At 39.4% G+C, this 25,465-nt stretch overlaps 3 protein-coding genes across 11 annotated transcripts in view; 2 read left to right on the top strand and 1 right to left on the bottom strand.

Moving 5' to 3' along the window:
• The window catches only part of CSE1L (chromosome segregation 1 like), a 31,120-nt gene extending 24,814 nt beyond the window's left edge, over positions 1 to 6,306 (top strand). For all 3 annotated transcript variants that reach the window (XM_052788211.1, XM_052788220.1, XM_052788230.1), the window contains exon 25: positions 352 to 6,306. In XM_052788211.1, the coding sequence (XP_052644171.1) occupies positions 352 to 441 (90 nt within the window). In that variant the 3' untranslated portion in view covers positions 442 to 6,306. The remainder of the gene's footprint in view (positions 1 to 351) is intronic.
• On the bottom strand, positions 5,520 to 18,310 carry LOC128140909 (uncharacterized). Its single transcript, XM_052785745.1, has 3 exons — positions 18,243 to 18,310; positions 7,318 to 7,973; positions 5,520 to 5,608 (listed from the first exon to the last, which is right to left on the bottom strand). Exons 1-3 carry the CDS (start codon positions 18,308 to 18,310, stop codon positions 5,520 to 5,522), a joined length of 813 nt encoding a protein of 270 aa, XP_052641705.1.
• The window catches only part of STAU1 (staufen double-stranded RNA binding protein 1), a 34,526-nt gene continuing 17,264 nt past the window's right edge, over positions 8,204 to 25,465 (top strand). For 6 of the 7 annotated variants that reach the window (XR_008235324.1, XR_008235321.1, XM_052788187.1 and 3 more), the window contains exons 1-7: positions 8,204 to 8,379; positions 14,324 to 14,390; positions 19,072 to 19,348; positions 20,186 to 20,310; positions 22,336 to 22,492; positions 24,133 to 24,271; positions 24,998 to 25,163. Coding sequence is in view for 5 of the 7 variants with exons in the window: in XM_052788187.1 (XP_052644147.1) it covers positions 19,156 to 19,348; positions 20,186 to 20,310; positions 22,336 to 22,492; positions 24,133 to 24,271; positions 24,998 to 25,163 (780 nt within the window). In the remaining 2 variants the exon portion in view is untranslated. The remainder of the gene's footprint in view (positions 8,380 to 14,323; positions 14,391 to 19,071; positions 19,349 to 20,185; positions 20,311 to 22,335; positions 22,493 to 24,132; positions 24,272 to 24,997; positions 25,164 to 25,465) is intronic. The other variant, XM_052788157.1, reaches the window with a different exon arrangement.

Here is a 25,465-nt window from a genome sequence, read left to right as displayed (position 1 = left end):
CATGTTAAATTAAACAAGTTTACAGTTAACTATTTTAACCTGTAGGGTCTTCATTTTGTTCATGACTTTGGTAAGTAAAGATTGCCTGAGATCTGATGTCTGCTGCATCCAAATATCTGCTTTAATAACTGAAGGTTTTCTCTACTCTTCTTTCATATTTGATTCAGATAAGTAGTACATAAAACTGTCAGCATCAGGAATTGTAATTCCAGCAACTGCTTTCACAATGAAAAACTGCTGCTCTCGGGATGTCATTTGACTTTGTACCATATGTTGACACAGTGATTAACAGGTTATAGCAGTAGTTTAATGTATACACACATTTACACTTCTGCTTTATCATGTTTTAAGGTTCCATCAATGCTGAGTACTAGTCTGAATGCAGAAGCATTGCAGTATCTCCAAGGATATCTCCAAGCTGCAAGTGTGACACTGCTCTGAATCGCATATATTTCACAAGCAAGATCAAAAGCTGCAGAAGGTTGACACTGACTTTTTTTATAGCAGAGCTCAGACAAAATGAAAAATGCTACTTGAAAATGTATTGCAGAATCCATCTTGTAAAAGATAAATGTGGCTTTAAGCAGCAACTGAAAGAATTTGGTGGTTTGTGTACTCATAGATAAAAGGTGACTAACTTCCATTCCCAGTTTAATTTCAAAGGGAATAGTTATAGCATTTTGTTATGGGATTTATTTGAAATCTGCATCTGCAGTGTTTGGATAACATTTTGAAATGTATGGAGAGCACTGGCTGTAGAAACTCACTTCGGTCACTAAAATTCCTTTTCATTTTGATGTTGTCCTTTGTATTTCTTTTGTCTTTCCTTAAACTTTATCTAAATTGTGAATAAATAAGAAGTACTTGTTTAAAATGCCTGTCAATGTGCGCTTACTGTTTTAGAAGAATGTAGTTGGTTCAAAAAAAGGTAATGCTTTAAACTTAGGATAGAATATAAAATAGTGGGACTGTGAGGATTTTCTTTATCTTAAGTAATAGTTTAAATACATTGTAGGATCATACAGAGCAAATCTGAAACTTTGGCAGAAGATCCAAAGCTATTAGCACTCTTGATATTCATCAACAGGTGCACCCCTTCTCTTTGAACAAGACATGTCAGTATAGTGCAGTGAAAGCAAGTAATATACCCTCTTAGAGCGGGTATCGGTCTCAAAGTGGATTTTTAGTGATGTATTAAAACTGAAGCAGTGATCTTAGACTTAAGTTTAACTCAGATGTTCTCCCTGGCTCCTCATAAATATACTGATTAGGTTTGGTAGCCTTGAATTCTAAATGCATCAGTTTAGCTTATAGTTATGGCTGTTTAAGTGACTAGTTAAATGCCTGAGCCTGCATTCTCAGATGGCCTGGGCACCAAACTACTAGACCATAGGCTTTTAGAGCACTGGTACTGCAGGGATATAAATAAATCTAATTATAGAGACTGAAAAACTCCTGAGTAGAAGTGAAGGCTCAGACTTCTGTGGTATCAAGCAATTTCATACAGGACAGATTTTTTTAGTTACTTGTCCACAGAAATTCTGCAGATGACTTGAATCAGGACTGTTTTTTTGTAGTTAGAATGCCTGTTGAAGCTGAGCCTTCTATCAAGAAAGTTACTGAATTTACTGAGGGTGAAACATAGGGCAGAATCAGCTGTCTTTCAGTTCTTCCTTAGTATCTGTGGCTGCTGTGTGAGTGCATGCTGGCCATACCTCTTAATATATAAAGAAATGAGTTGCTTGTTAGACAATGGATTTAAACTACTAAGTGCCTAAAAATGTATTAGAGTCAGCATCAACAGGTTTTCTTGAATCTGGTCTGTTGTGCACTGTCAGACCCTCTTCGTTCATAGGTATGAAATGAAAGCAGTTCTCAAGAGTGAAATAATACAGTGGTGATCATGAAAAGCATCTGCCTTAATGCTGATGAGAGAGACTGTGATGCGTGTTAAAAGTTTGTCGAAGTGCCTTGCAGAATGCATTTCAATAGACAGGCTGAAACCACATGGGAGATGTCTGACATTTGCAAGGAACTGCATGCCTACCTCGAATGTCAGTGTTAATTGAGCTGTGGTCATTCAAGACCTGCAAGCCAAAAGGATACTCAGAACTCTGACTGCTCTGCAGCTTTGTCTTTTTCCTTGGATAATAGGGAGAACAATTCTAAAGAACTTGCAGACCTTTTTTTCCTGTCAGCCTCAAAGAACCAAAATTAAATTGGTACTGGTGGTCATGTAATTGTAATCTGACATGCTACCTTTGCATCTATTCGAGTAGACAGCCTGTCTAGCATACATGCATAATAATCTTGTGCTGAAATGGGGTTCTTCGGCACTATGCAATGTGAAGGGGCTCATACTAGACCATCTTAGTTTTGCAGTTCTAAGCAAGATTTCTTTAGGGGACAGGTTGCTGAGATACGTAAGTGAACAGATGTTTCTTATCTCACCAGTACCAACATAGATGGAACTGGACAGGATTTACACCAACAAGCCAGAACCTTTTTGAGAGGTAGCCAAAGAAAAATTGGCTCTTCTGAATGGAAAATCATTAGTGAATCTTGATTTTCACTATCTTGCACTCCCTGCAATGTGTGACTTTTCATTGTTGGACAGACATTCTGTGTGAATAAGTGCCTAAGTGACTTCAGATCAACAAATACTAGTGGCATATTTGTCCTTTAATTCAGTCAGAGTTGAGTAACTTAGACTTTGTAGATGTGACTGTGGCACTGTTATGTAGTCCTGACATATTCTGCAGATTTCATAAGGCATGCAAGTGTTTATATAGAGCACTTACCCTTTCAGGGAAATGAACTTTTCAAATGTAGTGCAGGCAAGCAGATGCATCTCTGCTTCAGAGTACAGGCAAATGTTATTGGCAGTGCCCTCACCTTCAGTTAGGTGGAGACCTTATTGCTACTTCTGACACCTCCTGTTGCCAAGATTCAGAAGGCAGCACAACGTTCCAACTATATTTATCTGTTAATTTTAGTGGAAACTGATGCAAGCCATGTCGTAACAGGTTTTTGCAAGATTGCTGAACTTCTCTAGGCCACCCTTGTTAAACAGTTAGGCAAATACCAGTTTCTACCAGCTAGAAAGCTCAGGCTGGAAACACCTGGTGTCAATGGATCTTCTGAGGACTTGGGACCATCTAATTTAATGTTAGACAGTTAGCTCCTGCCCATCACCTGAGATCTTCTTCTGAAACACTTCTGAAAATATGTAGCCAGTTCTCCCTTGCAACTGATAAAGGTAGAAGATTATTCAGGTTCAAGGGGAAAAAGATTACTACTTCCTTTCTGAGTATAAAGTGGGCAAAGGGACACCTGTTTTGGGATCTTCTGACACCACAGAACTCTACTACTCTTGTCTACTGTCCTTTTTTGGACCCTACTGACTGACTTGTGGTTGTCAGCTTCTAAATGGTCTGAGGCTTTTGTAGCAGAAGAAATACCTTATGGTTGGTTTAAGAAAAAAAAAAAAAAAAACAACCAAAAAACCCCAAAATGCCACTGCCCTCAAGACCAGTATGTATTCTTGTTTTCTTGGGTTGTGAATGGGCCACAATACTAACAGCATTCCTGCAATGTTGGCAACACATACTAAAGCGAAGTTCTGTTTCTCTATTTCTTCATATAAGTATGTGCTAAGATAAGAGTTATCCTCTCATTAAGCCAGACATTTAATTCTAAAAATTCTCTGATAAGGCCAGAGCACATTCTTTCTCTCAGCTGACTTCTGCTTTCCGAAAACTTGATTTTCTTTAAGCTCTCAGTAGCTTGCTTGAATGTGCCTTCCATCAGGCTGCACTTCTTTGATCGTTGCATGTACTTTTGTACTCATTCCATGACCTTTCCACAAGAACAGCCTTCCTGAGAGCTGTAGTATTGTCAAGAAGGGGTAGGCCAGATTAAAGCTGTCAGAGCGTGTCTTTCTACTGTCACCAGCACGAGTTAACCATAAGGCATTGTGTGAGATTCCTGCTCAAAGCTGATCACAGCAATCCATTTGTTTACAGTTCTTTACCCTTCCCTGAAGTTCACTCATTCTTGTACAGAAAAGGTTTACCATTCAGTGAGCTTCCCTTTATCAGGCCCAAGAGTGCATGTTTCAAGCTGTCAAAAATGCTGCTAAAATGCTGGTGAATCACGTCGAAAACATTTTGACAAAACTTTGGAAGAAGTTTGCAGCACAGCATCTATACACCTGCACTAGCTTGGATAATAAAAACAGCTTGGCTGTAGCAGTATGGAGATTTAAGCATCCAGCTATATTTGGTGGAGTAAATTGTCTCGCATGACAAACAGAGCTGCCTCTGCCAGACTGCACACAGTAGTTCATGGAAAGCTAGTATGGATACAGCTATACCCCGTGCTCCAAAATGGTTGGGCGGTTTCCTTGTACCAAAGCTCCTCAGTGTCAAACCTTGATTTTTGTCTTAAAACAGCTTAATCCTTTCTTCATAGAAACAATAGTATTTCTCAATACCTGTTACCTGTTTTGCAGATTCCATCAACAAAAAAAAAAACTGAGAGGAGTCATGCATGTTCTTCTAGCCCTCAGCAGAAGTATTACAAAGACATTTTCTCCTCTTTCAAGCATTTGCTTTTAAAGTTGTGCAGTTGTTAACTGACAAAGATATGCTCCAGGCATGACTTCTCTGAAAATTTAAATCTATCTATAAATCTACCCAGCTATCAGGAAGTAGAATAAATGCTTTACTTGCCCTTAGCTTTCTACCCTTACCTATTTAAATGAAGCCATTATTGCCTTTAATATAATTTAGAGGAAAGTTGAGGTGTTCCTGGGGAATATGGGCTATAATAATAGGTACCAGCTAACACATGAAAAGCTCAGTGACTTCTGTTGACAGCTAGTTGCAAAGTGACGATAGGCTTAAAAACTTTCTCTCAAAATAATAATCTTCTAATTCACATGAGGTCAAAGCTTATGCTGGACTTACTGTATTGTATTCAAGATGAGAATAGAAGAAAGTACTTTAATAATAAAGTAATAAATCTTAATAGAAAGTAAGATATTTGTTACAAATGAGTAACATGTCAGAAAAGCAGAATAAAGGGGGTTTAGCACATTTAGTTGATATATTTAGCTTCCTAGTAAAAAGCTTTCATTTTTAAAAGCTGCGAAGAGAAATTCACAGTGGTTTTGTGCCTGATATAAGGGGTATTTTGAAGTATTTAACAAAGAAAATATATTAATAACATATCAGATTTCTACATGAACATCTGAAAATACTATAATTACATTATTGCTTCCTTCATAAAAGAAGATGAAAGTTTCAAATATTTTACAAATTATTAGCTAGAAATAAGTCCTTGTTTAAGCTGCTGCATAAATAAGAGTGGAAAATTTCTGTAACATTTTTGAATAATTAATAATCATACACATAATAAGAGGAGTAAATATACTCCAAACGAAAGGACAAATGTGTTGGATATTTGAGGTGGTGTGCCAAGTGTTCCTCGGACTTTTCAATTACATAAGTATTTGCTTAAATTATGTTCAACTTTGTCATCTGGCTGCGCTGACTTTTTGTCCCAGTCCTGCAGATTTTACACTTATCCAGACGTTCATGATTTTCTGGAAAAAGAAAACACAAAACTGAATTTTTAATGTAACTCAATCTGGAAAAAAAGAAAATTTTGTAATTCCCTGTCTCCACCTAACTTTCTACAAAAAACCTGCACAAATGTTGTTTCTGTTATAGCCAACATTAAGCCTTGCAGTAATGATTACACGACAGTTGAAATTTCATTTCCTTCTGAAATGTAACTGTTGCTGGCTTGGAGTAATTAAAGCATCTAACAGCACATATTATATGCAACAGACCACAAGAACATATAAATAGGTGTTTAAATGTGATATGGGATATATATCTATATACTTATATACTGGAGAATGTCTTTTAAATGCTATATTGTCAGTTGATTTTAAGTGTATGATGTATTTTCTTTATGGTATTTTTGGAATCCATATCAGTATTAAATACAGAAATGGATATGGAGCTTTAGGTATATTGTTTATTTCTAATTTGGTTTTGCTTAGATGTTGTAGTTGTGATTCTCCCCACTAAATATGAAGGCTTTTGCATTTACTGTAGAATTAAGTTACATGTATTCGGTTAGTAAATGTTGTAGGCTGGATGACACTTTTTTTGCTGAACAATGGCAGAAATTACTGACTTGCAATTTAATGGTGCCATAGGGTTTAAATGCAACCTTGTAACTTAAAATGTATTTTTATCTATTAAGAAAGATAAAATATTTCTAAAACAAAAAGTTCTCATAGTATCTTTCTCTGACAGAAGGGATTGACCTATTCTAGCAAAACTGCTGGGGACTCTTTAATATTGTACTGTAATTTTTGTTAGCTTCTTTGCTAGTGCAGATTTGTTATAAAAAGCAGTTGTTTATAAAAAGCTTTAAGAAATCATACAGGTTAGGAAAAGTGTTGTCTTTAAAATACTTAATGATACTTAAGTTTAAAATAATTGATGGCATTTATTTAAATCTTGTAGGGGATTTCGATTGCTACAGTGACCCAGGAAGGGAAACTTCTGCCATCAGAAGCTCACTGGACAGCTGCATGCTACTGTTAACATAGTTTTCACTCTTCTTTCAAGAGCTACGGTATCTGAAGCAACATAACAGTACTTGAAGGCTCAATTTGTACGAAAAGTCTAAAATTACTAGAAATTATAGCCTTCAGTAGTGGCATGCTGGAATTTTTGCTTTCTTAATGTAAAATAAATACATTCATATCTTGGCTTTGACTTAGCTAATCTACATGGATTCACTCCAGGTAGTAATTTCAACAGTCCAGCAGAAACAATCACAAAATTGCTGAGAGCCATGGTTACGGTAGTGCAGCTGAGTGGGGACTTTGGGAAATGGGGGATAGATGCAAACAAGGCAAATTAAAGCTGTGCATAGGAACTAAGCAGATTTCCCTTACGTACCTGTTACATATACTCTTTAGATTCAAGTGTAGAGCTTGACTTTAAGTGTACCTCAGTTCGCTGCTGAGTTAAATAATGTCAGTTGGGTACAGCTGTACACACAAGCTGTGGAGTTTTTTTCCTGGGCACTCTCTGTTGAAAGGATTTTGCATGTATGTAGTTACTGTTTTTACTTCTGTCTCTTCTTGGGTTCAGCATGATTTTTCCCTCCCACACGCCTGTGTTTTGAAATTTGAGATTTATTTTTTTTTTAAATACTCTTCCCTAGTTGTGTTGGCTGACATTCGCTATCGACTCCCTACTTGAAAGTAACTTTACACTGACGTTTCACCTGAATGCACCCGTGTTGAATGCAGGTACACCTTCGGCCTCCTTTCCTCTCTCCGTGAAGGCAGACCAGGTTTCCCGGGGGGAAGCAAGCAAGTTCTGCCTTTCTCTCGTGTCACATTCTTCCTTTCCCAGAAACGCAGGGGTGGAAGTAGAAAACGGGCATTTGACGTACGCGTCTGTGCTTCGCCTAAACCGAAAGGAAGGCCAAGCGCCAAGAGGGGCGGACGGAGCGCCGAGCCTCGCAGTGCCGGCGGGCGGCTCGACCCGCACCGCTGCCGCCCCGCCGGCCTCCGGCCGCGCCGCAGCCGCCGCCGCCGCCGCCTCGTACGTGGCGGCTTTCCCAACGGCTGGACGGTGGCCTTGCCCCGGGCTGGGCTCCGCTCCGCTCCGCTCCCCCCGGGACCTCGCACCCGCCCTCGCGGGCGCCGTCGGCCGCGGCCCGGCCGTGCGAGCGGCCGCTCACAACGCCCCTCAGCCGCTGCCGAGGCCACGGCCCTGGGATCGCCCTCGTCCGCTTGAGCGAACGGGGCTGCCGGGCCCCGGAGCGGGAGGGGAGGGGAGGGGAGGTGAGCCGGGCCCCGGAGGAAGGCGGCCGGCGGCAGCGGCCCGACCCGCTGCCTCCCTCCGGCGCCTCCATCTTGGCTGGGCGCGACGGCCCTAGGCGCGCGCGAGGCACGCCGGGAGCTGTAGTTCCCCCCCCGCCCCGAGGCAGGCCGCTGCTCTGCCGCTGGGCACGCCGGGACTTGTAGTCGTCGCGAAGGAGGCGGTGCTCCCAGCCGGCCCCCGCGCCCGTTGGCTGAGAGAGCGGAGGGGGGCGGTGCCCGCGGGGGCTCGGCCGCCCTCGACTGGCTACCCGCCTGCCCCGCCTCCCTGTGCGGTGCCGTCACTTCCTCCCCGGCCGGAGCTGGCCCCGCTCATTCTCTTTAGTGTTTGCCCTGTGTCCGCCGCCTCCCTCCGCTGCCGCGGTCGCCCCCCGGCCCCCCCCCGGGACCCGGCCCATGGACTGAGCCGCCCGCTGGCCCGCACCACCAGCCGGCCCGGGAGCCGCAGCCCAGGCAGCCAGGTGAGGGGGGAGGCGGCCCGGGCTCCCCCCGGCGCCGAGGCAGCGGGGCGGGGGGTGGCGGCGGCGGCGGGGCCTAGCGGGGACCGCGCCGAGCCGTGCCGGTGGGGCTGTGGGGAGGGGACAGCCCCCGTGGCGGGCGGGCCCGCCTCCCCTCCCCTCCCCTCCCCCCAGCTCCTTGCTCCCCCCCCCCCCGCCAACCCCCCCGCCAACCCCCGCCGCTCCCCCTCCCCCCGCCCGGGGCTTTGCCCGGCTCCCGGGGGCGATGGCGGGCCGGGTGGGCAGCCCCCGGCCCTGTCCCCACCGCCCGGCGGGGGCCCGGCGCGGGGGAGCGCCCGGCGCGGGGGGGGGGGGTGCGGGAGGGGGGGAGCGGGGCAGGTCGCGGCGGGCGAGCCGCGGAGCCGTCCCCGCCGAGCCTCGGTGGGGCCTCTGGCGGGGGCAGCGCGGGCCCCTGCCCGCCCGCCCTCCCTGCCCCAGCGGCCGCGGCGCCCCCCGAGCCCGCGGGGCGAGAGGTGGGGGCGGCGGGGGGGACTTGGCCGGCCCTAGCGAGAGAAGTGACAGCGGCGGGGCTGGGCTCCCCCGAGGCCGTGCGGCGGGGCGAGCGGCAGCTCCAGGCACCCCAGGTGCTCCAGGCAGGTGATGCTGGCGATCCCGCTCTGCCCAAAATCCCTGCTCCCGGCTCGGAGGGTGACAGTGGTGGCTCCGGTCGTCCCCCCGCCCCGGCACAGGGGTTGGTGGCAGCACAGCTGGTTTAGGCTCTCCGAACCCCTTGGGGGAAAGTGGCTGCAGCCATCCTCCTTCTCCGGGTTGCCCAGAGTGGGTGACAACAGTCACAGACTTCTGCAAAGTCTCAGGGGCACACGATCTGGGTGGGAAAACTCCCGAGACTGAACTAGACTTGTCTGACTTCTGATAAAAGGTGGAGATATGGTGACAACAGCAGGAGACGCCCCCAGCCTTCTCCTTGTACAGATTACAGTGCAAACACTGAGACAGCTGGTATTAGCAGCATTAGCTTTCTTTCTGAACACTGGCATCATCACACTTTCTCCTCATTGCCCACTGGCTTTGGCAGCCATCACCGCACCAGGCTCACTTTTCTTTTCACTGTGTTTTGATCACCACACTAGTGTTTCAGGAGGCATAACGGCAACAAGTTCCTTTTAAATCTTGACACTGCTTCTGTCTGTCCTAGAGGTTATACAGGGTTTGATTTGTTTGGGTTGCCCATCTAGGTGATGCTATAGCTAGTATATGTTGACAGCCATTTTTCTGATTTATTCATCTGTTGGGTATTCTTGTCATTGCTTTTCTGGCAGGTTTAAGGCAAACTTGGGAGGACCATCATTTGGAATGTAAATGAAGGCTAGGTGTATATATATAGCAGTGAAATAAAATACCTGAATGAAGTCCTTTGTCTGCTTTTGGAATAGTATATTTATAAAATCTTTTCTCTTCTAACTAGAACATGCAAATGTACTACATAGTTCCCTTGCTCAAACTGGCAGAAATGTATTTTTTTTTTAAATACTAGTGAACATCAAAACTTGATTTTTTTAATGATGTAGCTATAGCTGTGATGAAATAAAGTGATCTCTGATTTGTCTATTTATCATCTCGTATATGCAACAAATTCGTATGTTCAGACTTTTACAGAGGTATTCACTGGATGTCTGTCACATCTTAATGAAAATTTAAAGAGCCAATGGGTAGAAGTTTTTACTATATTTTGTATTTTCTGATGTTGGATCAGAATCTAATTTCAAAACTCTCCTTAAAGGATGTATGCAAGATACAATTCTTTTTTTATTATTATTTTAAGCAGCCGCTCTTTCTTTGTTTGAAACTTTTCATAACATTTATCATTAATTGTTTTTTCACTGTCAGTACCAGTCAGTCAAAGTATTAGATATTTTGTAGCAAAATTAAAGTATTCATAGGTTGAAGTAAATTTCGGGTGATGTAACTGTACAAAGTTAGAGCAAAACTGAAAACTGCTCTGTGCCTTTCAGATCTTACTGAAGAACAGCAACTTTATTCTGAAGTCATATGAACTTTCAAAAAAAATTTTTTTTAATCGCTTTGTCTAGGATCCCTGCCGAGGGGTTGATTATTTTATAAGAGTTCTTGAAGATGCAGCTGGAACAATAGAGGAGATCTGTGCACTGATTACCATGTTAACTGTAATCTGTATCAGTGGGCTTTTTTGACCTGTTCTACTGCAGGAAAAAAAAAAAAATTCATTCAATATTTTGTCACAGTACTAATTCAGATAGAAGTAAGCATTTAAGCGTTTATTCATGACTGACTTATCACTTTCTGGTTTATTATTTTGCATTATGTTTGGAACTGTCTGGTTTATGTGTACATCTGCTAGTTCCCTCTTTTCCTTCAGATTTTACTTTCAAATTTTAGCTTTTCATCACCTGTTCTCTTATTAATAATCCATGTTTTCGCTCCCGAATTAATTTGCTTAATATTTAGTGTTTCTGCCTTTGAAAATTCATCTTACTGGTACTCGAAAAGAGCATCATCTTTTTCTACAGTCAGTGTTGCCTTTGAGATGTACCTTGTCTTGCCCAAATATTATAGACAAAGATTTATCTAAGAAGAAAACATTGTTCAGCTAGTGTTTTACATTTTGTGTAAATAGCCTTAAGTCTGTAAAATTTGTAGTCTTTTTATCTTGATTGGTAGTGAATTTTTAATTAGACTTTCCAATTGTAAATAGTCAGATGTTGTTCTTGAACACTGTTGCAGCAGTCAAATGCATTAGAATTTTATCCTATATATTACAAAGCCACCACTGATGTGGCTTTTTCAAAGGTATATTAGGAAACAAACCGTCCCAACAAACCTCCTAGAATTTGTGGCAATTTGTTCTTCATGCTCCAAAATGGTTGAGTGTGGGACAAAGGAGCCTCAGCCACCACATTTGAGTTATTTAAAACTCCTTTAAAAAAAGGGAGGAGAGGAGGAATCTTTCTAACCAATATTTTATCTAGGTAATGAATGTCCTGTAATATTCCCCAGTCTGCAAACAACAGGTGAAAATGTTGTTGTTGAACAATGGGTCTGTCTTTGATGTGACCATAAATTCTGATTTGAGCTGTGGGGGATTGGCCTCCTTCGTCAGACCAGCTCAGCAGATTGTTTCTGCGTGGCAGATAAGCGCTACTGCAATGCCGCGCTTCTACCCAAATGCGGGTTGGTTGACATTGAGTGGCAATAGAGCTACAGGCATGTAAAAATACAGGTGACAGAGGGGTTAGTTAGTGAGTAAATGTTGTGCATTCCACAGTTTGTTTAGTTGTTTCAGTGCTGCCTAGCCCCCACCTCGGATACCTACATCCCTCTGCAGGGATAGGGCTTGGGTTTTGTGTTCTAGTTGCCCATCTGTGAAATAGGGATAAATGAACTTTCCTGCTCTGAGAACAGGGTTTGTTGTTGATAAGGAACAATTAATCTTCCCTGCTATGTGACTGAAGGGTCAGTAGCTGTTCAGATGCACTGTGTTATGAAGCATCTGCTTTTCAGAAATAAATTAATGCTTAATTTAAAACCTCATTTCCTATAGCTAGAACTTTTTGTTGGATATTGTTTATGACATGATTTTTAGTTGGCGATGTCAAGAAGTCCTTGTAATTTGAATCTTGATGGTTTTATCTGGTATCTGTTCTGTTTCTCATTCTACTCTGTTATCGTTCTGTAAACAGCCCTTCCTGCCTGGTGCTGGTGGTTCATGAATGAATGCAAAGAAAATTTTAACAGGGTACACATGCAAGTTCGTAACACATAGCATAATGAGAATGTCATAACTTCCAGCCTTCTGAATGTGTGCATCCTAAGGAACAGGACAACTTCCCATATTCTGGTCCTGACAATGAATAAAACCTATTTCTTTGAGGATTTAGTCTCTCTTGTATTTTCAAGTCGTTTATCAGAGTTCAGAGCAAGTCTGTGGTAAGACCCATGTGAGATCCCCCTTTTTGCTAAACCTGTTGTTTAACAACAAGGCCGTTGTCGTCCTCTTATCGGAGACGGAAATGTGCTGTTACAGTCAAGTACACAAAAGTGTGTTTGCAGTCATGGGAATCCAGGCTAGGAGGGACTTGAGGGAGTGGAGTAGTCCATCCCTCTGCGGTGTCAGGTATGCCAGCCTCATTCTAAATGGACGTTTATCAATTACTTAAAGTTTGCCAACAGTGAAGTCACCTCTGTTGCCCAAAGCAGTGTAGTTCATTGCAACCATTACTATAGGAAAGCATTTTCTTGATGCACTTTTAAGCCTCTTGCCTCTAGTTCTGTTGCTTTAAGTATGAAGAACAGGTTATTCTCTTCCACTCCAAAAACCTTTTATGTACTTGAAGCCTGCTGGTTGTCAGGCCCCAGCCAGCCCTCTCCTCTTCAGCATACACAAGCCCAAATCCTTTAGTGTTTTTCTTATAGGTTATATTTTTCTAAAGCTGAGTGTTTTGTGCTTTTCCTACTTTGTTTTTGCTAACTGGGTCCACGTCTGTCTTGAAGCATGGTACCCATATGTGGATGCAGTGCTCCAGCTGAGGGCTCAGTAATACTGAATACAGAGTAGGACTACTGCAGATAGCTCTCAGGCTATTCTTCCATTTCTGCATCTTGGTATGATGATTGCTTTTTCTAAAAGAGCCTGTCAGCATTGGCTTGTGTTAGGTAATGATGTTATGTTGGTTGTAACTCTTCTCCCACTCTGCTGGTGTCAGTTGGTGGTTTTTCTGTCCTGTGTTTGATCAGCAAAGTGCCTGCCCAGAACCTTGCACTTGTTCCTGCTGAGATCAAGTGACTCATTTCTGAGCCTGGTTAGACCACCAGAGATGGCTGAAGAAAATTCAGGGGTCTTTACACAACTTGGTTTTGGTCCCGTCTGGGAGTATTATCCATTTCCTTGTTTTCCAGGTGCTTAATTAAGCCTTCAGAAAAACTGCTAGAAGAGAAGTTGAACTGATAGGACTGTAATCCTCTTGTCTCCCTTCTTCACTCTCCAGATGAAAAAATAGGCACGATGTCTGCCTTTTCCAGGCTCTGTATCCTCATCTGTTCTGCATGGCTCCTCCAAGATAACTGGTTATAGTTCTAAGATTCATTGTAGGATTTTGAAATGGCTGTCTGAAGTAAATTCAAGAGCTTGTTTATCTACATGCTCTTCTAACCCTAATCAAGATTGAGATCTTGCCCATTTTGTTGCTGGTAGTAATGTTGCTAGCATCTGCGTGCAGTTGGCTTTAGTCATGGAAAAGAAGGATTAAACACTTCGTGCTATATTTGTAAGCAGAATAAAATACATTTTGATTTCCATTTAGAGCAGTCCATGCAGTGACAGGTTTCATATTCAGTACTGAAACAATTTTATTCTAAAATGGTTTTAGCTAGGTTGATTTTTTTTATATGCCTATTTATGAGTGAAATCATTAGACTGGAAATGCAGCCAAATGGTTAAATTTATATCAGATTTTTGCAGTTAATAGCTGCCAGAGTTTCTCAGGTTATTGGCTTGCTTTTGGTTTGGCTTTGTGAATTAAGGTCTGGGTCTAATTTCAGTAGCTGATTTCTAGGGCTGTTAGGACGAAGGTTAACTTCAACAGAACTGGAAGCCTTACTACAGAAAGAAAATTTGCAAATGACTCTTACAACCCTGCAAAGAGCACTATTGTGAGATTCCACTGTTTGTGTAAGAAAAATCACTTGGCTTTGGGGAAAGAGCAGGGAAAGAAGATTCTTGGATCAGGTTGGAATTTCTGCTTGGAAAGACGTAACTCCATTAAGCAGTCTGTCAGTGAGAATTTAATAGTCATACAAATTCTTGTCATCCGAATGGATGAGGCAAACTCAATGTAGTGGTGAGGCATTTGCTACAGAAGATCTTTTTGTAGCTTTAGGAAGCAGAATGCTAACTCTCTGTTTTTCCTTTTAGGCATTCTCCATCATAAATATCCTATTCAGAACTAAATCCAAATCTTCACTCTCTGGATCTCCTAAAGGTACAGGAAACTTTCTTAAAACATTAAAGTTTCTTACCTTTTATTTGCATTGTATTAAAGAAACCACAAGTTGTGGTAAAACATGATTATCCACAGGAAGTGTCGGGTTTTTGTTTGATCCTCTGGCTTATATCTTGAATGCCTCTGAGAATTATAACACAAAAAAGCCCCAAGAGAACTTTTATCTGAAAATGCTACATTCTTTCTTTTATATAGGAAGATTTTAATTTATTTTTGGCTGAGTGGACTGAGACTATGTTCACATCTTTGTGCATTTCTTTGTTTGCCTTTTGGTTACCTTCGTGACTTCTGAACTTTGCATTTTAATGTATTCAAAGGTTTCTGGGAATTTTCCAGGCATTGGTGTGCCAAAAGAAAATAAAAATCTAAAAACTGGAGTGGGGAACAGTGCTCTTTCATCTGAAAATCCATCTCCATTATTGTCCATAGGTCATTGAACAGTTTGATGGCAACCATTACCATCCTGAGGATAATATTCTAGTGCAACACTGTCTAAATAAAATTTAAAATATTAATGTCTGAGTTAGCGGAAAGTAAGTGTGGAAGGGTGGGAAAGGAGTAAGTTATGTGATTAGCTGCTGGCTAAGATAGTATGAGTAAAACATTTGTTCATTCACCTATCTTTCGATGTTTGAGTGGTTTTAAGTTCTAGCAATGCCTCGAGTATTGTATAGGGGTCAGTTATTTGTGCTAGTATTTGTCTTGAAAAGTTTGAAGTAGCTAACCCCTGATTACATGGAAAAATCATGTGAAATACTGGCATCTCTGTTTCTCTATCCACTGAAACAGCCTTTATAAGTTGTTAGCCTCAGCTTTCTAGATCATGGTGCTTTTTCTCAGATAGTTAGGATTTTGTAAGCCTGTTATAGGGTAGAGGGCATATTACTTTGTAAAAGCACTGGAAACTCTTTTATAATCAGCGAATAACCTATAATTAAGTGTGCGCTGATGGACAGTGAGTTCTTATACCCTAGTGAAATACTTCACACAAATCAACTACAGTATCATAAACTTCACAGGTAGCTGAAAAAATACAAACAAAATTCCAGTTTTTGTCAGACTGTTCTTTGAAGTTGCTTGTAAAAGTATGAGCTAAGTGTTTTTAAAAAGAAAACATCATATATATTTGTATATATAAACTTGTAAAGTATAATCTTGCAAGTTACTACCTAGTGTCTAAAATTGTCAGAAATTTGTAAAGTGGAATTTCAGCATTTCACAAGATGTTTTTAATGCCTACTTAGCTTTGGTTCTGCCTAGATTCAATCTAATGAACTCTGAAATAGTTCTGAATTGGTGATAACTTACAGGATATAGATTTGATTTTGATCTGAATATAAAAACATGTGAGATGTGTATTGGCGAAGGAGAGAGAAACATGATGATGATGTAGCAATTTACGCAGAAATGCTGTAGCAATTTATGTAGAAACAAGCATTATATTCACTTAGGTTAAAAATGATACATTAATTGGAAAAGTTTTATTTTCATTGCAATTCAGTTCTCTTCTGGATAATAAATTTCTGTTCAGCTGTGGCGAAAGAGCGGCATGGCCAGATACTCAGCTACTTGAATGTCTTGGGGATAAACCTTGAACAGCAGTGTGTTCTACAGGTTTCAGATTTCTATTTCAAGAAAAGATACAGCTTACTGACTCCTTAAAATTTCTTTTTGGTTAGGCATTGCAGCTTTTCCTTCCTCCACCTTTAGAAACAGTCATGGAAGGGAGCACTCACACAATCCTGTTGAGTGCATCTTTTCTTTCTTGCTAAATTAATGGCTCCAGAGGCCAGGTATTTCTATGGTAATTTTGGTCATCAAATCATGGCTACACTTGTAATTGCAAAGCATTTTGCAAAGAAGGGTGGGTGGGATTGTTACCATCTTGCAGATGCATAAAATGAGCTGTGCTTAAGCTCTCAATACTTGGTTTCTTATGAGGTTGGAAGCCTTTTGGATTCCCAGAAGGTACATGAGGGCTGAACTCTTGCAGTTTGTTGAAAGGTTGGGGGAGGGCGTGGTGAATTCCAGCGAGGTGTGCTTCGAACACTTTCCTAGGTCCTTACTAGTCCGTTTAGATGTGACTGAGCAGCCAGACTGCCAAAGAAGTTGGGCAATTGGTCTCTATGCTGAGAATAAGCAGGTTATGAGCTATGGATGTGTCTGCAGCAATTTTTTTGTCTGGTTGTCGAATGTGCACAGCTGAAGTCTATTTGAAATTGGATCGGTTTCCAAACCCTTATTGTTTCAAGCACTAGGATGTGACCTCAAGTCTCCACAGATTTTCGTGAATAACGGCTGAATTGTCTGTTAGAATATTATTCTAACCAGAGGTGTTTGAAGAAAAGCTTTTTCAGGCTGAACACTGATGGCTGTAACTGTTGATGGAGAGAGAGCTGGGTGGAGAGCAGTCTGAGCTGTACCACTGTGAGGTTCTGTAGTACTCTGCTGTAAATATAGCAAGTGAACTAATAATACCCTTGTCAGGGACTTCCCTTCTTGGGAGAAAAAAAATTACTAGGGATTGGTATACTGTTCTTCTCTGCATTGTATGACTAGAAAACCACTTTAACAGATGTATTTTGGAGCTGAAATTCTATGTTCCCTAAAACCAGGTGATGGCAAATAAATGGAGGATAGTGCCTTGCTTTAAAAGGAAAGTACTTGTAGGCAGAGTTTTCTGAAAAGAATTTCAGACTTCCTTTCCAGCATGATCCAAAAGATCCTGATGTTACTGACTTCAAAATAAAAACTTTTGGTGTCATCTTCTCAAAATGTGTGGATTAGAAACTGTTTAACTTCAGTTACTTTGAAGGGCATTGCACTTCAGCAGGAAAGGAAAATTAGCTTGCTTTATTGCACTGTGAGACTTTATAGTCTTTTCCAGGCAATTATTATTGTTGTATTATGTTTAAAAATTTTCAGTGTTTCTAGTGATGCTCCTGGGAATGAAACTTAGTGATTATAAAATTATTACCCTGGAGTCTTATTCTACATACTTTTCATCTTTGTCTTACAACTTCTTGGATTTCCTTTAGATAGACTCCCTAATACCATTTTCACAGTTAGAATGCACCCAGTGTGTAACTTCTGCAAATTTAGTAGTCAAATACAGGATTTGTTTTGAGTATAATCTGTATATAGGTCTTCTGAACTAATTTCGCTCTCTAGTAAAAAACAGTTACTCAACCAGTAGTATGATAAGTCTGACATGTTTATGTTTTTTCAAAGTAAAAATTTTCCAGATGGTAGATTTGTTGGTGTATCTGTTTCCTGGTAGCTTCTTTCCTGTTATTTAATAAACAAATAAATAAATCTTTGTACCCATGAATGTATTAACCTGGGTTCTCCTCTTAGGTTTGTTTTGTCAGTAACTAGCTAAAAACTTCACTCTGACTCATTGCTGCTCCTCCTACATTTGGAAGTCCATTCACAGGTTCAGAATTTGAAGCTTACAGAGCACTAGTGGAGTTGTGTTGCTACTAATAGCTCCCTGGTGGTATCTAGAGCAGTGATTTCTTTTCTTTTCATCTATAAATTGCAAAAGAATAAACCCTTGTTTGCTGCCCTAATAAAATCTGTAGGTGACCAGTGTATGTGTGCATGCCTTTCTGTGCAAAATGTATTTACTTGGTTGTAAAATTTATTTTTAATAAATAAATTGATATGTGGATCGTAAGCGGATATGGGCAGCTGAGCTCTGGCAGCAATGATAGCCTTCAAACTGGCAACCTGTTAGTGTATATTTAGGTTTAACTGTCTGAGCATGAAGATAATGTTGCATCCATGTGTAGGAGAAATCTAATACTAATTTGTCGGTGAAAGACAGACCTATCACGATACTTCATATTGACTGGTGCAGGTTCATCACCTGAAAGCGTTTTTTCATAAATGACCATGGATGCCTATGAGAACTTTCAACACTTGTTTACAGTGTTGCAAGGCCAAATAGCTCTAAATTGATGCTTGAACTGTGACTGAACATGTTCTGGCTTAAATAGAGTAACCTTCAAAATGCATGTAGCTTATAAAGTTTATGAACTCTTACACCTTCACTTTTCCCAGCCATAGCTACTTTGGGATTTTCTGCTGGACACCAGTTGTGTTCCCCTCATAAATGGCTAGGCATTCTTCTTGGTGATCCTGGGGAGGGAAAAATATATGATTATAATAAAGGTTGCATGCTCTCAATAGTTGTTTTGTAAAGACTGCATTTATTGCTTGCCCTTCCAAGTTAAAAACTTAGACTTCAAATGGTAGAATGCACGAAATGTAATCTGTTCATGAAAGTTGCTCTTTGTTTAGTATATAAGCAGTGGCTATCAGTTTAAGTAACTGGATATGCTTTGTAAGTGGATTCAGTGAGGGGAAAACAGATGGATAGTTATCTTGAATGAGCAAGCATAAATAAAGCTTCTATACTACTTCTCTTTTATAAATGAAAGAAATTTGAAACTTAAATGATAGGGCATATAGATTGAAATATGCTGTTAAAACTGGATGCATAAGTGACTTATTGCATACAAAATGGAAACAATGGATGCTTGAAGGAACGCTTTTTCCCCTTTTCCCCTTTCTGCTGATGGAGAAATAATTTCAGTAGATTGTTAGTTAGAGAATGCTAAATTTTTAGTATAATCTTTTTATCTTTATATTTTAGGTCAGCAATTTGGCTTCATCACACTGAGTTTGCCTGCATTCAAAGCTGTTTACCTACAGTAATTTGCTCTGGTTGGAAGTAAACATGTCTCAAGTTCAAATTCAGAATCCTTCTGCTGCCCTTGCAGGGAGCCAAATATTGAATAAAACCCCATCTCTTTCACAGCCTTTGAGTATTCCTTCTACTACTAGTTCTTTGCCCTCTGAAAATGCAGGTAGACCTATCCAAAACTCTGCTTTACCCTCTGCGTCAGTTACATCCACCAATGCAGCTGCAGGTAAGATTGAGTGTCTGTTAATAAGTGTATATATTCTTAGTGTTTATACTTTGGTATGATATATTCCTGATGTCTTGCACCTACAAATACTTTAAAAGTGATATTTATCCAACTGCAGTAGCTTGTGATGCTTTCTCCCCATTGAATGAAATCTGTTTGAGACAGAAGCAAACTTTTCCACGAAGTTCTAATAATTAATTGAAATGTTTGTAATAGTAAAGAATATTTAAAATCATATAACACTGAATTTTTAAAACATTGCTATCCATCTTTTCTACAAGTAGCTTGTTTTAAATATAAAAAATGTGTTGTTTGAAACAGTTTGTTTAGTTCTATTATCTTTAGTTCTTTTATGACCAGTTTAATGATAAATATATTGTGCTAATACAATATAATAGAGTGAGTAAAAGGTAATAAATAAAAAATAGATAATAGGGGAAAATAGGAGAAGGAAAAAGAAACTAACTGACTTTTTGAAATTATTCAAAGCAAGTGACCATGATGAACACTTAGAAGATTTGCTCTTTGAAATGTACTACATAAGATGCAAGCTAGATGTGGGAGTCTCCTAACTTCGTACTTCTGGCTTGCATTAAAACATTAAATTTAATGATGATGTCTTTTAGGCATGCACATTACTTGGAAATCCCAAAGTTCAGTAGATTGTTGCCAGTTTGGTTAATGAGCAGAGCTGTCTATTCCAGCAAATCTTCTCTGAGAATCGGTGTATTGCAGACAACTAAATGCTAAGCCAATGAGATTATTTATTTTTAATTAAAAACTGTAGTAGAGTTCATAGCTACCTGTTCGTTTATCTGATTTTATGTAATCTTTCAGCTCCTTCAAACATGGCAAACCCCAAAGAGAAAACCCCAATGTGTCTTGTGAATGAGTTAGCCCGTTTCAACAAGATTCAGCCTGAGTATAAGCTTTTGAGTGAGCAAGGTCCAGCTCATTCTAAGGTAAATATTCATATAAGTTTCTTATTGCTGTTGTTCATGCTCTTTCACTTGCATAAGTGGAAAGGCAAAGTATATGTTTTTGGTGCAACATAATACAGAATAATAGAGAGGAATGGGAAGCTCACCAAAGTACTGATGGTGGGGAAGTGTGGAGCTGTTACATGTGTACTAAAACGTTGGTTTCCCAAAGTACATAAAAGTTGAACTTATCTGTTAACTAAAACTACTTAGCTTTTTTGAAGAGTTAGTTATGTTAGCTCCATTATGAGATGCTTGACTTTGACTTGCATTTTATAAAGCAAGGCTTGTCCCTTGCACTCTTTGCTAAAAAATTTTGTATTAAATATGGATGATCTTTATACAGTCACTTTTCTGGTACGATGTTAAGCTTTTGTTCTACATTTTGCCTGTTCTGCAAATTTTCTGTGTTCTTCCTGTGGTGCATTTTAATATTTTGAAATTAATCCCACCAACTTTAAGAGATTAAAATAGTTTCTTAGTCCAAATTATCCTGTGAGATGCAGGAAGATTTATGGCAATTATGTTTCTTTAGGAAAAATGCTACATAAGGAGTTGTAGTGCTTTTGTGTCTCTGTATTTGGCAAGATACTAATCTATATTTGTTGTTATGCCTGGAATAAGTTTTTACTACTTAAAATTAAGAGTTCTTCTCTCTTATCCACATCATAACTGAATGTTGCTTTGCTGTTGTTCTGTTTTAGTTGTAAATAAAATGAAACTTTCTATCCTAATTGCCCGATATTTGGAAAACAAGGATCTTGGTATATGTTTTCTAATGCCTGAAGTACAGTATGATTGAACAGCACTAAACATTCATCTGTTCTGGAACTCTTACTTTAGCAAAAGAATCTTTAGTTCTTCACAGTGGGCTTATAAGAATGCCAAGGGTAGACCAGCATGTGGTGTGCATCCCATATGATGACATATCTTTTACAGTGCATCAAAATCTTGGTAATACACAATTCCTTTGGTGTTCTGTTCGTATGCAGACAGATAGTTTTTCAGGAATATAGCAAATATACAAGCAGTTTGTGTTAATTCAAAGAACATTGAAGAAGGGAGTTTTAGCATTATTAAACTTTTTAATCCTCATTGAAGATCTCTATTTTATGAGAACTGAGGTCAAGGCGTACAAGGAAAATCAGCCTGGGATGTGTATATTTAATCTGACATCATCTCCTTAAGGTGTTTCCTGGAATAGTGCTTGTTGTATGTTAGACGAATTGCCTTAGAATTGAATAATATTAAGAACTAAAATCTTTTGTCCAAAGTATGTGTAATGTCAGCTTCAATGTGCAAAGGAGGCAAGGTTTGCCTTTACAAAAAGTGTTGGAATAACATTCAGAGCATCTGTTCGCTTGTGTTTTCATTCTGATTGAAACTAAATTTCATTTAATTACCAGGAAGACCTTGGTTTGCTGTTGTCTGATTAATTTGTGAAAATTTAGGGCAATATATACCCTTCCTTACCCCACACACTTAAAAAGAAGAGCCACAGAGCTTTGCTCTATAATCAAATAGGCTTCTGCTCACCTGTGGACATGTTGGAGCTTTTATGGTGCAATGTGAACTTACCTGTCTTTAAACTGCTGAAAAATATCATTAAAAAACCCCCACAGTATTAAAGCAAGAATTGAGTTATGTGGAATAAAAAGTCTGAATTTCAAGGCTGCCATTCCAAGTAATGTTGGCATACTAGCTATCCATGTAGCTGTCACCTCTATACACATTGTGTCTTTTGGTTTTTTAGCCTATATGATCTCATGCAGTATGCGGGATAGTTGCTAGCTACAATTGTTGTGAAATTCTTAGTTCAGTAATCAGGGAAGTCCTATCGATGTCCAAGTGTTCAAAAAATCTGGAGATGACATGTTAGTTGAGGAAGGCTTTGATATTCTCAACTTTTGCATCACTAAAAGACTCATTGTTTTGTGTAAGAGGATCTAATAAATTATGTGAATTCTGAAGCAGCTTGTAATAAAATTCATGTTTTCTATTTTTGAGGTGTTTACAGTGCAACTGACTCTTGGGGACCAGCACTGGGAAGCTGAAGGAACTAGTATTAAAAAAGCTCAACATGCGGCAGCTGCCAAAGCTTTAGAAGGGACAAAATTCCCTAAGCCTACAGCTCGTCCATCTCGTAGTGAAGGCAAGAATCCAGGTATTTGCCACACAAAGTGATTAAAAAAAAAAAAAAAAAAAATAGAATACACCTTTCTGGTTTTGGTATGTATTTTAAAGTTGCATAGGGATGAATAAAAACAGTGATTCTGCATATTTAACAATGGCAATTGTCAGGTTTTGTGGGAACATCATCTTGATTTAATCTTTGATTGTTGTAGGCAACATGATAAGAATCATCATATCAACAAGTTAAAAGTATGGGGTTTTTCTATCAAGTCAATCAGGCTTGAAGAACCCACTGCTTAACTTACTGTTTATTATTATAACACCTGGTGAAATCCTGGAAAATAAGTTTATCCTAATCTTAAAAAAAACTGAGTAAAAAAAATACAAACAAACAAACAAAAAAGAAACATGAGGAATTTGTTCACAGCAAAGAATAATCTTTTGCATGGGCAGATGAATGTGTTTGGTAATTCCGATAGGATAATTCAAAAGTTTGACAATAAAGATTTCTTTGGAAATGTTTAATTAAAAAAAAAAAAACAAACAAAACTTAAATTTGTGTTGAGGGATTGGATCAGAACTTTAGAATTTGTATCATTTGTACTTCTTTAAAGAGAAATAAATGTTGATTTGTATAAAAGTTGTAGTTTGCTATGTTTAGGGAACTTCTTACTTTACTAAGGTTGCTTTTAAGTTATATTTAATATATAAAATTAATTAAGAACTAGCTTCACATCTCAGCTGCACATGTGATTGTTTTGCATTTACTCTTAGTCACTTGAATTCAAAACTATTGGGATAGCATTAGCGTGTTCAGCAAAGATTAAAACTTATTTTTTGTGCCAGTTGTGTTCTGCTATCACCTAAATTCTTTTTTTAGAAACACTTTGTACAGTCAACAGTGAAAATATTAGAAGCTAGCAATAACTTATTTTGTCTGTGAATCTGTTCCATAATTTCATTTTCTTTTGACAATTGCCCTATAAGAAAACACTGTTGTACTAAAATACACAGATTTTTGAGCCAGTGAGGCCTGTGATAGAAAAACTTAACATGACTGTTCTTTCTCAAATGAGAATAGTCAGGGAGTCAGTTCTCATCCACACGATATCTGCATTGAGAGAAATGTTTATAGCCCTCAGTAGCAATATACCTTCCTTTTGAAAAGGCCAGTTACAATTTGAAAGTGAAGAGTCATAAAAACCCTTCTTAGGTCATTGAGTACAAAGAGAAATGTTTGATCATTCTCAGTAAACAACAGACATGGAAGGTATGCAGCATGTCTGTTAATTTAAAAGTATTTTTTGGGAAAGAGGAATTTCTGTTCTGCAGACCACATTATTAGATACACTGTAAAAATCAATAAATTGGTAGCTTCACAAGTTTAAAGCAAAATAAAACAAAACAAAACAAAAAATAAAGGCCCCAGCAAATTCACTTTTTTGTAACAGGATTTGTCACAACCCCACTAGGCTGCTAATTTAATATGCATCATATAGACTTACTTTCTTTGTGTTCATTAGCATTTCTATTCAGAATTCATTCATTTAAGATACTGCATATGGCAAAACTTGAGCTCATTTTTCCCTGCTTTGAGACAGCATAAGTGTTTAGATTGTTTCAGTTCCTTGTGACAGTTGGACTACTCTCTTTATATGCCTTTTTATTTAGACAGCGTAACCCCCACAGTGGAGTTGAATGCACTTTGCATGAAGCTGGGAAAGAAACCTATGTACAAACCTATCGACCCTTATACAGGGATGAGATCCACTTACAACTATACTATGAGAGGTGGTACTTATCCTCCACGGTATGTATTGTTTAATTTTTTGGTTTTGCAGTCTCCTATCTTTGAACATCCGCTCTCATCATCTGAGTGCTTTGATGCTATCTTCTGAAAACTAGCTAAAAATACAAGGTCCCTTAAAGGGATATTCAGCTTGAAACATAGCCACCTTACGAGGCAAAGGGTTTTGATAAGTACACCCCATTAATATCTGTAATTTGTCTTATTTAAGGGTTGGTTTTTTTTTTCCTTTGGAGGGGAGGGGAAAGGGAGGAAGAAGTGGTTTTGAGGGCATTTGGTTATAGCCAGCTTCATGAAGTGACTAGCTAAATATTAAATATTTCTTGCATTTCCTTTCTGTGTAAAGGCAAAAGTGAAGAAAACAGTTTGATGCTTTTCTAAAGCTATTTAAATTAAAGCTTCCATTTAAAGAATTTTATATGGGCATAGGAATTGAGAATTCAAAACTTACTGGCCGCCAAGTCTATAAAAACGAAGTTACATTGTCTTTCTCTGTTCTAGTTGGTTAGAAGTGTGTTGGTCTTGTAAAACAAGAAATGTTGATACTCTGTTTCAAAGGCGTCCCCCTAAAATCTTTTAGACTTTAAATCAAAATTTGGCTTTTTAATACTAGTGCTTCAGTGCTCAGTCATGATTACTGATACCCAAGAGATTCATCCACGTATAATTTATGTTTCTGTTTACTTTGTAGGCCAAACTATTTGCTTATTTAAATCTCTCTCTTTGCAGGTACTTTTACCCATTTCCTGTTGGGCCCTTACTTTATCAAGTTGAGCTTTCAATTGGAGGGCAGCAGTTTCATGGGAAAGGAAGAACAAGACAAGCTGCTAAGCATGATGCAGCTGCTAAAGCACTGAAAGTACTGCAGAATGAGCCCTTGCCTGAGAAACCAGAGGTGGGAATTAATCTTATTGTTGTAAGCATAAATTGCTGTGATAAACTGAGATATTGTTGTAGATTTTTTCCTTATTGAGAGGAAGATGACAGTTGTGAAATTTAATTCTGTGTAGTAGTGTTGACCTACTTGTGTCAATAGCAACACTTTGATTTAAAAACATAGATTTCTATGGAACTAGAGTTTTCCCAAATGAAGTTATATTAATTCTTTTGCTGTCATATTTTTCCACAGCAATGCTATAGACCTCTGTCAGATATGAGCACTGGAAGCGTAGATAGGAACTAATATCTTATCAGGTA

This window comes from Harpia harpyja, chromosome 1, assembly GCF_026419915.1.
Source record: "Harpia harpyja isolate bHarHar1 chromosome 1, bHarHar1 primary haplotype, whole genome shotgun sequence".
Taxonomy (NCBI): domain Eukaryota; kingdom Metazoa; phylum Chordata; class Aves; order Accipitriformes; family Accipitridae; genus Harpia; species Harpia harpyja.
The sequence above is the reverse complement of the archived record's forward strand: the minus strand, read 5'-3'. Positions and strand labels throughout refer to the sequence as shown.

Bases quoted from the DNA above. Each gene is read 5' to 3' on its own strand.
- LOC128140909 (XM_052785745.1), bottom strand. From the start codon at position 18,310: ATGGTCATTTATGAAAAAACGCTTTCAGGTGATGAACCTGCACCAGTC. The intron at 7,974-18,242 runs GTCTGTCTTTCA...GCGCGCGCCTAG, and splicing joins AATATGAAGTATCGTGATAG to GGCCGTCGCGCCCAGCCAAG. The intron at 5,609-7,317 runs GTGAAACGTCAG...TTCTTTTTCCAG, and splicing joins TTCAACACGGGTGCATTCAG to AAAATCATGAACGTCTGGAT.